Genomic DNA, 14,659 nt, shown 5'->3' with positions numbered 1-14,659 from the left:
AGTCTACTGGATAAAGTTTTTCAATTTAGATTTTAAAGCAGTATGTTAACAACAATTCAGTATGTTAACATAACACTATTCAGCAGGTTTCATTCGACTTTAAGAAGCAAAATGTGTTAATTCTAGGGTGATACAAAAAACAATAGCCTTACATACATACAAACTGTACCTGCATTGCAAACTACCGGTATGCGCACTTACTGTACATACATGAATAGTTATAGTAATAACATTTACATTTGAAAATACGTTTTCTAAAACGACGGACAAACTATTCTGTGCATTGTGCTGTTACACGTGCGGTGACGTCACAGTCCAGTTACCTGTTCAACGCGTTCCTGGAGACGCAGGTTGCCAGGCAGTAAACACAATTGTAACAATTAGTTTTGCTATTTGTACAGCAACCTCAACATTTGTATCAGAATACAAATACTACTGCGACGACGACGACGACGACTACGACTACTTATAATAATAATAATAATAATAATAATAATAATAATAATAATAATAATAATAATAATAATTCCCAGGGGAAAACAATGTATCAGCCGTATGAGTTTTTCTTAACCCAAAAGAAGAGAGTTCCGGAACAATTCTAGTGAGTATCGTTGTTATATTCTGGTAAACTCCTAAATACGAACCGTATCATTTTGTGAAAGGCTGTTCTGAGGGACTGGAGCCAAGACTGTACCAACAAGTGACGACTGCTTTTGCCATCGTGTACAAGAAGGGGTTTTGGTAATCGTGTTATTTTTTTGAATTTATTGATAAAATGTCACCATGTTGTGTAGTTAGATTGTTACATTTCCGTAAGCCGTTTTATTTTATCTATATTTAATGATCATTTATTGGCTGGTGTGAACAAATCCATGAAAAAAAAAAAAACCCTGCCTGCATTTAGTAATCTCAAAAGAATACAGAAAACGGTTTAGGAGATTTTGAAGATGTAATACACAGACTTATTATATTTTTTATTTGTTTTTTATTCTTTTTGCTAGGATATTTAAACTTTTCAATCCCAGCTATTTATAATTTGACTCAAGCTATTGATTGCATAGTAATTTGAGGCATACCTGGATTTACTATGGAGTTGATAAATCACCTTTTTGGCTATAACAATACAGATACTTTAATGGTTATACAATATTGGAATATGGAAGATGCTCTTTTATACACTGTACAAGTTGTGACACACTGGTATGAACAGCAACACTTACTTATTGGCCTACCCAATCATCAGATATAAATGTTAAATTCAGTTTCACATGGACAACAGACTAAGTTGCGGAGTTCTACCCCAACCACTCTGAAGGAACTAGTGGCAGTATTTACAGAGGGATATTCATGATTTATCCCTCCAGAAACAATCCATGCCTTTCAGGCATCAAATCATACACCTTACTGACTGCTGGTTTTCCATTTTTGTTCAATCCTTTGTTAATGAGATAATTAAAAAAAAAAAACACTCCTAACAAAGGATGACAAAGGATCTCAGTCTGGATGCATTCATTTAGTTTTGGCATCCCTGGGCTAGGTTTATACCCCAGGATGATTGGGCAGAGATGGAATTTACAATCTGAATGATGTTATTTACAGTATTTTTATTACTCCAGCCTGTTGAGTCGTTGCACTGACTTCTTAAGCAAATTATTTGAGCTTGAAGTCAGGGCTGCATTATTCAGTCCCTCCAGGCCATATAGTCTGTAACAGGCAGCTTATACCCTGACCTTCAGAGCAGTTCATTGCTAGGTCATTTATATAAACAACAATTTAGGCAACATAATAAGTTCCCTGGCGTTATCCCACACCCTAAAGTTTTTAAAGTTTTAAATTGACGGATTCATTTCTGTTGTGTCGTCAATCCTACCGATTAAAACAGAAGCAAGGAATTTTGTGATGACAGATCTTTATGCTTGTTTTTGTAGTGGACGATTAACTGGAATTTAGAATGTCAACCTGCAGACACATGCCTTGGACACAATCATAGACAGTATACACTATTAAAACTAAAACTTCCTAAAACTATTCTTCAGTCTTGTCCAATAGAAACATACAGCATCTGCCATTCAGAGATGAAGCCTATGTCAAAGTCTATGTTAATACGCACATTTTAAATGTCACATGGCTGCAACATGGTAGCAGTGTTAGGTTAGAGGTTAAATTCAAGGTTTGATTCAGTGGATATAAACACCAGTATGTCTAAATACCACCACCATTTAAATAATTAAAATTTGAACCTTCTTGACAAACATTCATTATTGGATGTTTGATTCTATAACCTTGGGCTCTTAATTAATTATTTAAAAAGTTGTGGTAATTAGATCTGCCGTTGTTTTGATAAATTGAAAATACTCCTTGGTGTATAATGTAAGACTGACGATAAGCAAGAGAAATAAAATCATTTTAAGATTTTAATTAACATTCATTGAGATGTTTCTGTTTCCTTGGTTGACAAATTAATAACTGTCATCCTGTATTTATTTCAGCTCCAATACCTTCAGGATATTTAATGAGAAATTGCCAGAAAGCCTTGGACGTGAACGATACAATCACAATTATGTGTTTCGAAGGAACAGCTCATTACTAGACCATCAGAGTTCACCAAATATACACAACATACCTCAGCCTTACTATGCTAAATGCATCACAACTAATGTCAGAAGCTTTAATGATCCAATATATTACATCGAAACAGAAAACCAGGTAATCTTTTTCTCCATAATCCTGTTACTTGTGTCTGTATCACTGTGTTTCTCTATTTATGTGTTTGGGGGGGGGGGTCTACTTAATTGGGTCAATTCTGTATGAATTCAGGGCATTAAATTGATTTAAACAATGGTGGATCTAAATATCACTGCAGGTTAAATAATGAATCATTAATTAAATAATTAATGAAGGGCTCAATGTTTTGGAAATTAGACATCTTATACCACATTAGTCTCTTTAGATCAGTGGTGCACAACTCGATCCTGGAGGGCCGGTGTCCCTGCAGGTTTTTATTCCAACTGCACCCTAAAGTACTTTATTGGACCTTATTAGAAGCTTAATTGGTCCAATTAACTAATTTAGAACAAAAACCAGGAGGGACACCAGCCCTCCATGACCTGAGTTGTGCACCACTGCTTTAGTTTATTTAGATTATTTAGGTCCAGTGGTTAAAGAAACGGTCTTGTTAACAGGAGGTCCCCGGTTCAAATCCCAGCTGTGTGACCCTGAGCAAGTCATTGTTGTGAGTGACTCTGCAACTGATGCACAGTTCACACACCCCAGTCTTGTATCTTGTAAAGCACTTTGTGATGGTGGTCCACTGAAAGGTGCTATATAAATATTATTAACATATATTTGGCATTTTATTCTGGCATTAGCTCAATCTATGTCAAAGTGAATAAAAGTTTAGTGTGGTGGGATTATATTAAGAAATTTCATATGGAATGTCCAAACTTAAAAAACTTTTCACGTGTTCCATAAAAAAATTAATTAAAAAAATATTTTTATTTTTCATTTCAACTGCTCTTGTAAAAGTGTAATTGGTGGCAAAGTGCACCAAACAGCAAGTTGCAGCATTCCCCACCTTATAGCAGAGACAGCACCCAGAGAAGCGATTTCACGTCCTTGCCGCAGACACATATTCTGAATACAAGATATGGAGCAAACCCAAATAAATCTCCTGCTTCAGGAATTGGTAAGCAGCATTCCAACATGAATTGACTAAGTGCATGTTATTAATATACAGATCTCTCTTTTTTATCATAGTTTATACATCAGGTATTTCATGTCTCTAGGTTACTGTTGCCCAACATTGGGTCTACAACTTGGTTTCAAGTACGATTTACCTGCAAACAACGTTTTCTATTTATCGTAAATTGTCAGAATAATTTATTCAGGACCAAAAGTTAATTTGATTTCAGCCTAAAGTACAATAAATGTGTATCCATGTAATTGCAGCAAAGTGTCAAATATTGAACACTTTACATAATTGAAACTGGTACTCAATAGTATGGTTACTGGGAATCGTCATTTTTTAGATTAATAATAGAACACTAAGAACATGAATCCTAATGTAAATGATCTTTTTGTGAGTATTTTCTATTCAGTTTAAATGGAATAAAAAGCATGCTAATTAAAATCTGAGCATTTGTGGTTTTGTATGTTTTTCTTTTGTTACCACAGCCCCACAATTAGAGTTGGAGAGCTCTACAGAATTTTAAGATTCAGAGCATAAAGAAGCTCAAAGTGGCATCCCTCCATTGCCATAGTAACTCACATAGTTATGTTGGCTGGGGTAAAATATTTTACTTCAATGCACTCAGTTTGCATTTGACATGTGAGTAATAAAATAATTGAATCAGAACAGAAATCTGAAAACAGATGCTCTGTGAAAACCTATGTGAAAAATTGTTTATTTTTTATTTTTTTTTATAGTTTGGATTAATTTGCTTTAGTGGAGACTGTGGCCTTAGCACTAATACATTTAGTTTAATTGTTCAGTACAAGTGGTGTACATCTGGAATCTGTTATAATTACAAGACTTTATATACATTCTGAACCAGTTGTTTCTGGAATAGAATCAAAGTGTAATATGTTGCTGTATAGTGTTTACATTCACTAAATGTACCCTTATTCATCAAAGAGTGAAAAACAGCTTTTTTTATGTCAATAAACCACAGGCAAGCTAAATAACCATTATATATGAGACAGGTACAGGTAATTAACATACTTCACTGACTTACATCAACATTGCAACTAAATGGGTTCTAATCTTAATAATATCCCCAATGTTTACCTTTTGAATGCTCTTTTGTGACATCTGGGCTATGAAACAAACAAAACAAAAAAATTACTGCCCCCTGCTCTGAAAGTGAGTGGCTTACCTACACACACATGTTTATTGTAGAAACCATAGCAACTCCTTCAGCCACCAGAGTCAGTGCAGAAAATAAGTGTACTATTATTGATTTTCCTTGTCAATGTTAAAAACAAATCTGCCTGAATAAGAAGTTTATAGATGTTGATAACAAAGCCAACAGACACATTGAAATCAGGAAACAAAAGGTAATTTTAAAGATTAAATATGTGCCTAATACTGTTTTCAGTGTTATTTGACAGTTGAACTGTACTTCATGTAGCCTACAGTCTAAATACTTATGAAAAAAGACTATGTATTGCCCCACAACTGATCTATCCTGACATATCAGAAAAAAACATGTTCCTTTAACCTTGCACCATTTAAAAAATAGTGACAATTTGGTAAACATACTAATTCGAAGAAAAGCCATCTTCATCTTTTTTTTTAGCAAAAAATCATTATCATTACATTAAAAACTTTCTGTCGATTTTTTAAAACCGTGAGGACACATATCCATCTAGCGATTCTCTTCTCAGAATGTTAAGCACCTTTGGCTTCGTCTGGATACTTAACTACTTGCGTCAGAAATTACAAGGTGAAAGAGCCTGCTGCAGAAGATCTAATTACTTAATTATAAGATGAAATGGATAGTACGTTACAACAAGACCTGAAAATAGATGCTCTCTAATGTTATCAATTATCATGCTTGCATTCGTCATACTGTAATTCTTCTAAAAATCATTAAATGTGTATAAAAAAGAGCTATATCTATTCTAGGATACTAAGATATTTAGTTAGTTTGATTTGAGTAAATGGGCAATTAATGTCCCATCCCCAGACATTCTGCATTCCCAGAAATTGGATAACATTTTGGGGGTACCGCTGCTCTTGTAAGAGCTTGCTCACCAAAATATTTTGTGTATTTGAAGTGTAGATCATTAGCTATTTAGGGATACCAAAATATTTGGTCAAAATGGTCTGAAACAAATGCCGCAGCCTCAAGTTACATTTACTGATCTGTACCATTACTTGTTTGAGGGTAGTGTATATTGTGATGGCTGTGTGTACATGAATATGGTACATTATATGCTTTGTAGAGATGAAGAATATTCTAATAGGTTGGGGTCAATGTTGATTTGTGTATGTTGATAAGATTTCACCCATTGCTTCATAACATTAAGAGCATGCTTTTGAAGGCTGGCAAACAAACAGAATATATTGACAGAGCTAATGGTACCCAATGAATAATGTAATCTTTTTGCAGGATACAGAGTTGAAAACTGGAGGACAAAGATAGTATTTAATGCATGTGTACATTAAGATTCTTATTTTTGTCTATTTCTTTCTAACAAAAAGTGTGTTACTTTAAAAGTGTAAATGTGTTCAGGATTATCTGGATGTCTTAAATAAACAAACAACAATCTTCATGTGTTTTAACGTATACCTGAATTGTGATATGAGACAGATTAGAAAAAGTCATATGCTTAACTAAAATATGTATTCAAATGTCAGTCAGCAGGAACTTTATCAGATTCTACCAGCCCCCTTAATTATATTTTGTTCTTAGCATCTGAGTTATTCAAATCTCAATCTGAAAGCTCTCTTTGTTTCAGTGCAGTTCTGTCTCATCTCCTGTCACACTGCTTGGCCTGTTTCCATGGTGATAGCAATAGACAGTGGTCCTGCAGAATGCAGTCATTATTAAATTGATATTTGAGGATAGTTTTGATCAAGTACTTGACAATAACTTGATAATTTACACCAGTATTTCGGTTCTGATTGTAACTTTCTGAGTAGATGTTTTAAAAATGACAAAAAGATGTTTAGTTTCAAATACTTTTGGTAAATACAAAGGACCTTAAAGTTATTTGTGTAGCTTTATCTTACTTGCAGCCACACACAGTACTGTAGTAGTATGGTAGTATGAACACATATAGTTTGTAATATTAACAGTATACTGAGGACGCAGAACTGTACACTGCACAACTATCTACTTGTGTAACATGGCATGGAATAAGAACTCAGGTTTGGTGACGTTGTTATTATTCACAAAAGCATCACAGTGAGTACAAAAATATTTGAGTTTGTTCCAGGTTATCCATGAAGTAATAATACATTTTTTGTACTGAAAGCAGACGTGTAGTGGTGTCTTATATAAGTACACAAGTCTGTTCAGCCCAGGCACTAACTTGCACTATTTGCTTGCATACTATAGCTTCCACATGTCAAAGATACAAAGTTGCAGGTGTTAACTGGACCCTTATCATTTCAGGGAATAGTAATAAAGCACAACATGGTCAAGTGATTTCCAGTTTGATATACTGTAGCAAACTAATAAATTAAGTTTTGGAATTCTTGCACAGTAAAATGCAACTATGTGGAATGTGTTCTAAAAATCAAAGCCATCAAGTTATAATATTTTGGAAAGTAGGTCATTGACACAGGGACGATTCAATTAAAATAAATAAATAAATAAGTACAACATCGCTTTATGACCCAAGCTATTTTCCTGTTCTATTTGTAAAAGGGTATAGACCAGGCTCAAACTGGAGACCACTTTTTAAAGGAAAACTTTATATCTACATTTTCTTCTTACAATTCTTACCTGTTTAATGTCCAGTGATTTGTGTTCTCCATCACTTTCTTTTGTTGTGTCTGCTTAGATAGTTTTTTTATGCAGGATTACTAACTTGAATATGTTTGTATTAAAATCATCAGTACAGTATTTGGTATGAATACATATCTTTGCTGTTTTTTCAACATCTGAATACTACAATATTAGTAATTATTTAATGTATACACAATTACCATTTATAAAATGAAGACTTATTTTCAATTTGGAAAACAAGAATGTTGCAACCTATTGCAGACTCCTATAACTACAGTTTTATTAAGTTATCTGTTTCCTGTTATCTGAAAACATAATTACTATACCAGTATAATGTTTTTCCCTTCCACCAACACACTTTAGCGCAACCCATGATGTTTTCTTACTGTAATTTATTATTTATTTACATAATTTGTTTTACATTTCCTTTTATTTTTAGTTCCAACTGCAAGTCCAAAATCAACACCAAAGGTTTTACTTGAGAAGATGTCTTTCATCCACCAATATGATTCGAGGAAATGGGAAAATGAACCAATTCGAGGAAGGGTGAGAATACTAAAATTTCATTAGGAGGGTGTTCTCTTTCAAGTATGAAATGTAACCATTACCGTATATGTTAATGGTTAATTTGTATTTCAGGGAACCAGGGTTATGATAATAACCTAATGTTTTAGTGATTGGTGTAGATCAGTGGTCCTTAAAGTAATTTGGGCACGGGCATAAATTGATCTTACTTGGCTGTTTGTGGGCACGCTAACTATTGCATAGGTTCTTATCTTACACACTGCCTTCTTGCGAATGATTGGACAGCTGTCAGATCTTTCACTTTCCCATTGGCTACTCACTCGCCTTCAATTTTCATGCAGAACACCGTGAACGGTCTCTGCTTGTTTATGATTGGACAGATGCGTATAACTTGGCAGATATTTGACTCTCCTATTGGTTAAACTTACAGCAGGTACCTGCACCTGAAACAGACACAGTTTGTGTCCCACCCAGCTAACTTATGATTGGGCTACCGCAGTCAATGCAGATATTCATTTGGTTGATCGTATAGCAAAAGCCACTCAGAAAAAAAAGTCGAGTACGTACAAGCACAGCATAAGAGAGCAGCACTGTCAGCAGACTGCTGTGGCGCTTTTGTTGGAAAACGTATTTAAAGCTTTCTTTATTCTCTAACACTACGACCCGCCAGAAATGTGTTCACGACCTATAATTTAAGAACAGCTACCGCGGGCACGATGGCCTTGTGTAGATTCTCCTGCATACTATATTGAGTGTTAGAGGTTTCATGATCTTTCTTACACTGGACTGAAAACATGATTTGATGGCAGACAAGGGTGGAGAATTATTGTCAATTATATTTGTTGGATAGTGCCAAAACCTTGAAACCTTTGAAAAGATAAAAAATAATAATAATAATAATAATAACAATGACACACTGTATTTTCTTCTTAATACATTTACTAAGTCACACAATCATCACTGTAGGTGAATAAATACAATTTAAAAAATCAATAACAGCTTGTCATGGATGCGCTTATTTATTAAATAAAAGATTTAAAAAAAACAAACAAAACAAAACACTTTCCAAAGCAAACAGTACGATGGCCAAAACAAAACAGACAATATGTGAACAACAAACACCTAACAAACAAGTATAGTGCTGGTCTAACTCCAACAAGAGTAGCAATTGTTTATATTTTTCTACCTTTAATTTAGGTTGCTCCTTTGAACACAACCCAACCCTGAGTGAGACATCCCTGCCTCTTTTATGCAGCTGTGCCTAGCTTGATTGCTTGTTAATCATTCAATCGGGCCCAGGCCCATCCTGCAGGTGAACTGGCAGGGAAGGCAATTAACCCTTCCCTGCGGAACTTAAACACCTGTGCCCAACAGACATTCATTTGAAATAATAACAACACACAACATGAACTACACATAGGGGCTGGGTGTACCCTGCCACACAGTTCCAGCTTGGTTTGAAAATAAATACATTGTTATATTGTTGTAAATTGGAAATCCTGTAAGCTGAAATAGAAAAATACAGTGCAGCAATTTTAATTACCAGGTTTTGGATAGAAGCATGGTTGCTGTAGCAACACTGGCAAACTTCAATTTCCACTAGAAGTTTTTTTTTTTTTTTTTTTGCTTTAATTCTACCAAAGGAAAAAGCTGAGATCATTGGCCAAAGTAAGCCTATTCTTTATCAAATCCTAATTGTGAACTACACTGTACTATGAGAAATCAGTGCTCCAGTTTCACCTCAAAATAAAGAATATTGTTTACTTCAGTTCTGATGTTTCTGCCTCACTGCGTCTTCTACTGCAGATACAGGGATTTACAAAGATCTGTTTTTTAGGTCCTTCGACAAGAGATATTATAAAAACTTTCTTATCATGTTCCTCTTTTTAAAGATCTCATTTAGTTTAGTATCAGTGGTTTGGTTTACGTGGAGTTTACAAACTCCAAATTCTCTCTCCATTGTTTTGAGAATGTAATGTATCACGCACATATCACACACATTCGTCTCAATATAGCAAGTGCACGGCCAAAACATTGTATAGGGGGGGGTATCACCCTCTCACGCTAAAAAGGCAACACGTTTGAAAGCTGTACCATTTGTTCATGAGACTTCAGCAGTGAAGATCTCATATATGACATAACCTCACACTACTTTCTACTATAACTAAGGCCATACCAAGCAATTATTTATTAACAACTGTGATCTGTTCAAAGTAGCAATGGCAAGCAAAAAAAAAAAAAAAAAAAAAAAAAAAAGCATAAGAATGTTTTAGCGACTCCATTTATTCAACGTTTAAAATGATTGCCATTTGCAGGTGACTCCTAAAATGATAGTGCTTTATAATGTTGTTGTTTTATCAGAAAAGTTATAAAAATAAAATACTGAAGCTACTATAAAGTAAAAAAGGCAACCCTTTGCAAAATAATAATAATAATAATAATAATAATAATAATAATAATAATAATAATAATAATAATAATAATAATAAAGCCCTTTTGCAAAGCATAAAAAAGATATTGTTTTATTCTTTACACTTTTGTTATTTTCATGTTGGGTAATTCCAGAGCTAATTGCTTTTCAGTCCCTTAGCAATAAGATAATATGTAATTCATGTAATTGCTCAAAAGGTACTACCAAAACAGCACAACATAAAAGTGAGAATTATTTTCATTTTTGCATGTAAACCAAACCACAGTGATTTTAACAACTTACCTCAATGTAATAAACTGCTCAGCTGCTAAATAGGGTTTTCCCCTGCTTCTACTGGATCTAGATTAAGAGGAGGAATTTATGTGGATTATAAGGTACCATTATATATTTTTTTCAGTATCACAATATCACAATTTACAGCTTAAAGCTTAATTTATGGTTAACTTGGGTTCTTTGTAAGACACACAGCCCCTATACTCTGCTTTTGATAACTGAACATTATTTTCACAATTGTACTACTACTGACAACAACAACAATAATAATAATAATAATAATAATAAATAATAATAATAATAATAATAATAATAATAATAATAATAATAAATACATGCACATTACTTTTTTTTTAAACTTCCAGCAATCCCAACCCCCATATCTAGGGCTTTGTTGTACATAGGTGGTGAAAAACATTCATCTTTACAACTGATCTTCATCTTCTGCTCAGCAACAGGTACTGTGTTTAGCTGTCTAACTATTTCCCTCTATTTCTATCAATTTAGCTACAGTAGCTAGATATAAGTAAATAGATTACTAGATGTTTTATTATATAATTCTGCAACATCACACCAATCCTTTTAACATAATAGAAGACTTAATTAGAACACAGTCATACATCTAAAATTTTTTCATTAATAACAGTATCCATGGAAACCTGATCTGCAAGGGATGAAATCCAGTTGCACTACAAGGGGACAGTTTGCAAGTCACATGATAGATGAAGCAGGGCCTCAAAGTGAAGAAAATAAGCCTTATTTTTTATTTGCTTTATTACCTCTGTTCAAGTTTTGCTCCCATGCATCCATTTCATGAATAGAGCAGCCTGACAGACTCGCCATTATTTGATGCCCCACCCTCTGTCAGTCTCAGCCTAGGCTGAGGGCCAATAAACTGGGAGAGAGAAACAAGTGGAATTCTGCCAGCCCTCAAACTAATAAATGAACTCAGCCACAGCTGCATGGACTAGTTGTTTGCATTCCCCTGGTTAATTTCAAGTTTGTTTCCATTTCCAGCGTCATGGAGCCTTTGTGTGGACAGAGATAAGGCCAACAAGTGGGCTTAGGGCTCCCAGTGGAACAGATGCATTCCTGAGCACTGAAAGGTCACGTTCACTACCAGCACAGCAGAGAACAGAGAAAGGAAGTACAGGGGAAGGCAAGATGACCTCACTTGAGCATGTCTCACAATATCCCCCACAGATGTTGGACTTTGGAACTCACTTATTGAAAACAGACCTGAAGGACGCAGCCAAGGCCTATCCCAAGATTCCCGCCCAAGATCCAGCTAAGCTGGGCGTTCCTCAGGCAGCTGGAGTGAACAGTGTTCCAGCTAAAGGGGAGGGCATCCATGCAGATCCAATCCCAACTTCTCTTGAACAGAAATGCCAGGGCAGGTCCAATAGTTCGCATAGCAACGTTAGCACACCAAAACTACCCTCCTCCACTGCAATATGCAGTGCATCTTCAGCTAATTCACAAGTGGACACACTTGTTCCAACCATCGACAATAACGTCAGACTCCAGATGGCACCAGTGGGCAGGCAGTTAAATTGAACACTGAAACCCTTTGGTTTAACAGCAGCTGGCAACTTTGATGTGATCTAGGAATGATATCCTATGGGTCTGGGGGCTCTGTCACCTAGAAAAGAATTTGATGCAGTGGGAATTCATAAACCTAAAAATAAAAGATTTAAAAAATACATGTATTCTCATACAGTATTTATTCTCATATACCGTATTTGTTTGTACTTCTGTTACTATCTCACTCTGCTTATTATCATACTTTTACATTAAACTGAATGCACCTCTTTCTTTTACATGTAAGTTGTTGAGACCTTGGTTTTAAATATCGCTATTTGCTTAAATAAAGCGTAAGATTGGACAATTTACTGTATTAAAAAGTTTTGACACCATGTAGTAATTGTTCCGTACAGTACATGGGTTATATTGGTCTTTGTTGATTTTCTGAATTTACAGCTTGATGTTTATTATGGCCAATATGTTGTACATGTACAGTATAATAAAATACGTATTATCAAATAGTTTTTAAATCAGTGCATTAATTAGCACAATGTGTTGTTTGTGGATTTTCACATCATTAAAGAGCTATACTTGTTTGACACTTTTCCGTGTTTTATTTCAATGCGGACAGACAATAGCCAATCAGCGTTTACTTACTAGGCCAAAATATTCCATTAACTATTACCAGTTAAAATGCCCCGTGCAAGACACACAGTCTGATTTAGTTTACATTGTTAGAATCATTCTGGATCATTCATTTTGGATGATACCAGTTTGGTGTCTATGTTGCAGTGAAAGTGTGAAATCTAATGATTTGTATAGAATCACTGGCCAGTTTAGTGAATATATGAAATTGAACTCTGTTGTACACAATCGCTAGTGAGTCTATAAAATATAAAATACTGTAAATACAGTATAATCGTAAATCTCGAAAAACATCTCACTTCTAAATCTTTTGTAGTCATTTTCATTTTATATTACTTTAGTATAAATACATGTTAATTTGGATTCATATGTTGTTTTTTTCTGACTTTATGTGAACGAAAAGACACACATTTGCCCGTTTTCCCATTGGAAATAGTGATATTTTGAAATATCACTGTCCTGGTCACAAAAGCAAAGTTTGTGGGGAATAATAGCCATTTTCTATACTTTTGAGGCATAAGCAATTAGGAAATAACACTTACTACCCAGGAACAAAAAAAAAAAATTGTTGCACAGTGTAATCTATGAAATGCTTCCTGCTTTGTACTGTATGGGGAGTTTCACACAGTGAAATAAGAATGTTTTGTTGCAGCAATGCTTTTCGTGACCAGCTATCGTAAATTCCTGCTTATTGTCTCGCATGGAGATTATTTTTTAAATCAATTTTCTTTCTTCTAAAGATCTTTTAACTCTTCATTTGTATTTCATACTTCAATTTGGAATATTTAGAGAAAAAAATAAAATAAATTAAAAAAAAAACTCTGATAAGAAATCAATTCCTGTGCTGAGAGCCAATACAGTGTGTAATGGAAGCTAGAGTCTAGTCTACCGGTATGTCCTATAGAGCAGGAGAGTAAGGACAGCAGGATCCAGGGAAGTACAAAGCACAAAACAAAGCACAAAACCATCATTCAGTTGAGATCAGGGTACATTTCATACACAGTCTCAAAATAGGACAATGCTTAGATGGGCATGATGAATAAACTTCTCCCTCAACCTCCCACACCATAATAAAGAGTACTGTGGCTGCAGAACAGTGTGGGGAAGCTCATAGTGACACTGTTTTGCTTTCATTAGATAAATAAACTGTAGAGCAGTTATTCAGTCATCAACATTTGTATTGCATAATGTTAATAAACCATGTTTATGTACAGTATACTTTACAGCAAAAATATGAATAGAAGGGCTGGAGACATACTGTATTTATCTCTTTAACTTTTACAAATGCTATGCGAATTTGATCCTGAGACTTAAAGTAAAAATGATTTCTTTAGACTGCAAATTTCATGCTTAGATTTTGTTTCATAAAACCCCTGCCACATACCAGATACCATTCAATTAGTTACCTACTACATGAGCCTTAAAACCTGTTTTTTTTTTTTTTTAAACAATTATTTGAATACCGTTGTACAGGGGAGGATTTTTTTTTTTTTGACGGGGGTCGTCTAAAATAAAGCCGATACGCAGACAACCTATCAGTCACACGCTGTAATTTGGTATTGACTTGAATGGGAGTGAGGTTTGGGTGTCAAAAACACAACATATTTTTTTACCAATGACCTGTGAGGTGTTAGCTGCTTTTGCGCGCTGTAGCAACAGGACGCATCACTCCTACTAATACAACATCCTCCATCTGCAATCAAATTTTCGGTATTTTTTTTCTCAAAATCCGTGAAGCAGAAACATGTTGCTTGGAAACCACACTCATACAGTGTCCTAGAAATTCACGACGAGAAACCTTTTT

At 34.7% G+C, this 14,659-nt stretch overlaps 1 protein-coding gene across 1 annotated transcript; it reads left to right on the top strand.

Annotated features, from left to right (window-relative positions):
- Positions 1–355: 355 nt before the first annotated feature.
- Positions 356–12,848, top strand: LOC121316562 (uncharacterized protein C2orf73-like). Its single transcript, XM_041251606.1, has 5 exons — positions 356–601; positions 2,490–2,706; positions 3,526–3,685; positions 7,897–8,003; positions 11,704–12,848. Exons 1-5 carry the CDS (start codon positions 543–545, stop codon positions 12,241–12,243), a joined length of 1,083 nt encoding a protein of 360 aa, XP_041107540.1. The 5' UTR covers positions 356–542; the 3' UTR covers positions 12,244–12,848.
- Positions 12,849–14,659: the final 1,811 nt, after the last annotated feature.

The sequence above is a fragment of the Polyodon spathula genome, chromosome 6 (genome assembly GCF_017654505.1).
Source record: "Polyodon spathula isolate WHYD16114869_AA chromosome 6, ASM1765450v1, whole genome shotgun sequence".
Lineage (NCBI taxonomy): Eukaryota > Metazoa > Chordata > Actinopteri > Acipenseriformes > Polyodontidae > Polyodon > Polyodon spathula.
Note: the sequence above shows the minus strand (reverse complement) of the source record. Positions and strands in the feature narration are given on the sequence as shown.

What these genes read in the sequence shown, in the direction of transcription:
- LOC121316562 (XM_041251606.1), top strand. Translation starts at nt 543, where the DNA reads ATGTATCAGCCGTATGAGTTTTTCTTAACCCAAAAGAAGAGAGTTCCG. An exon ending in AGAGTTCCGGAACAATTCTA is followed by an intron (nt 602 to 2,489) that starts GTGAGTATCGTT and finishes TATTTATTTCAG; the next exon opens with CTCCAATACCTTCAGGATAT. An exon ending in ATGAACCAATTCGAGGAAGG is followed by an intron (nt 8,004 to 11,703) that starts GTGAGAATACTA and finishes TTCCATTTCCAG; the next exon opens with CGTCATGGAGCCTTTGTGTG.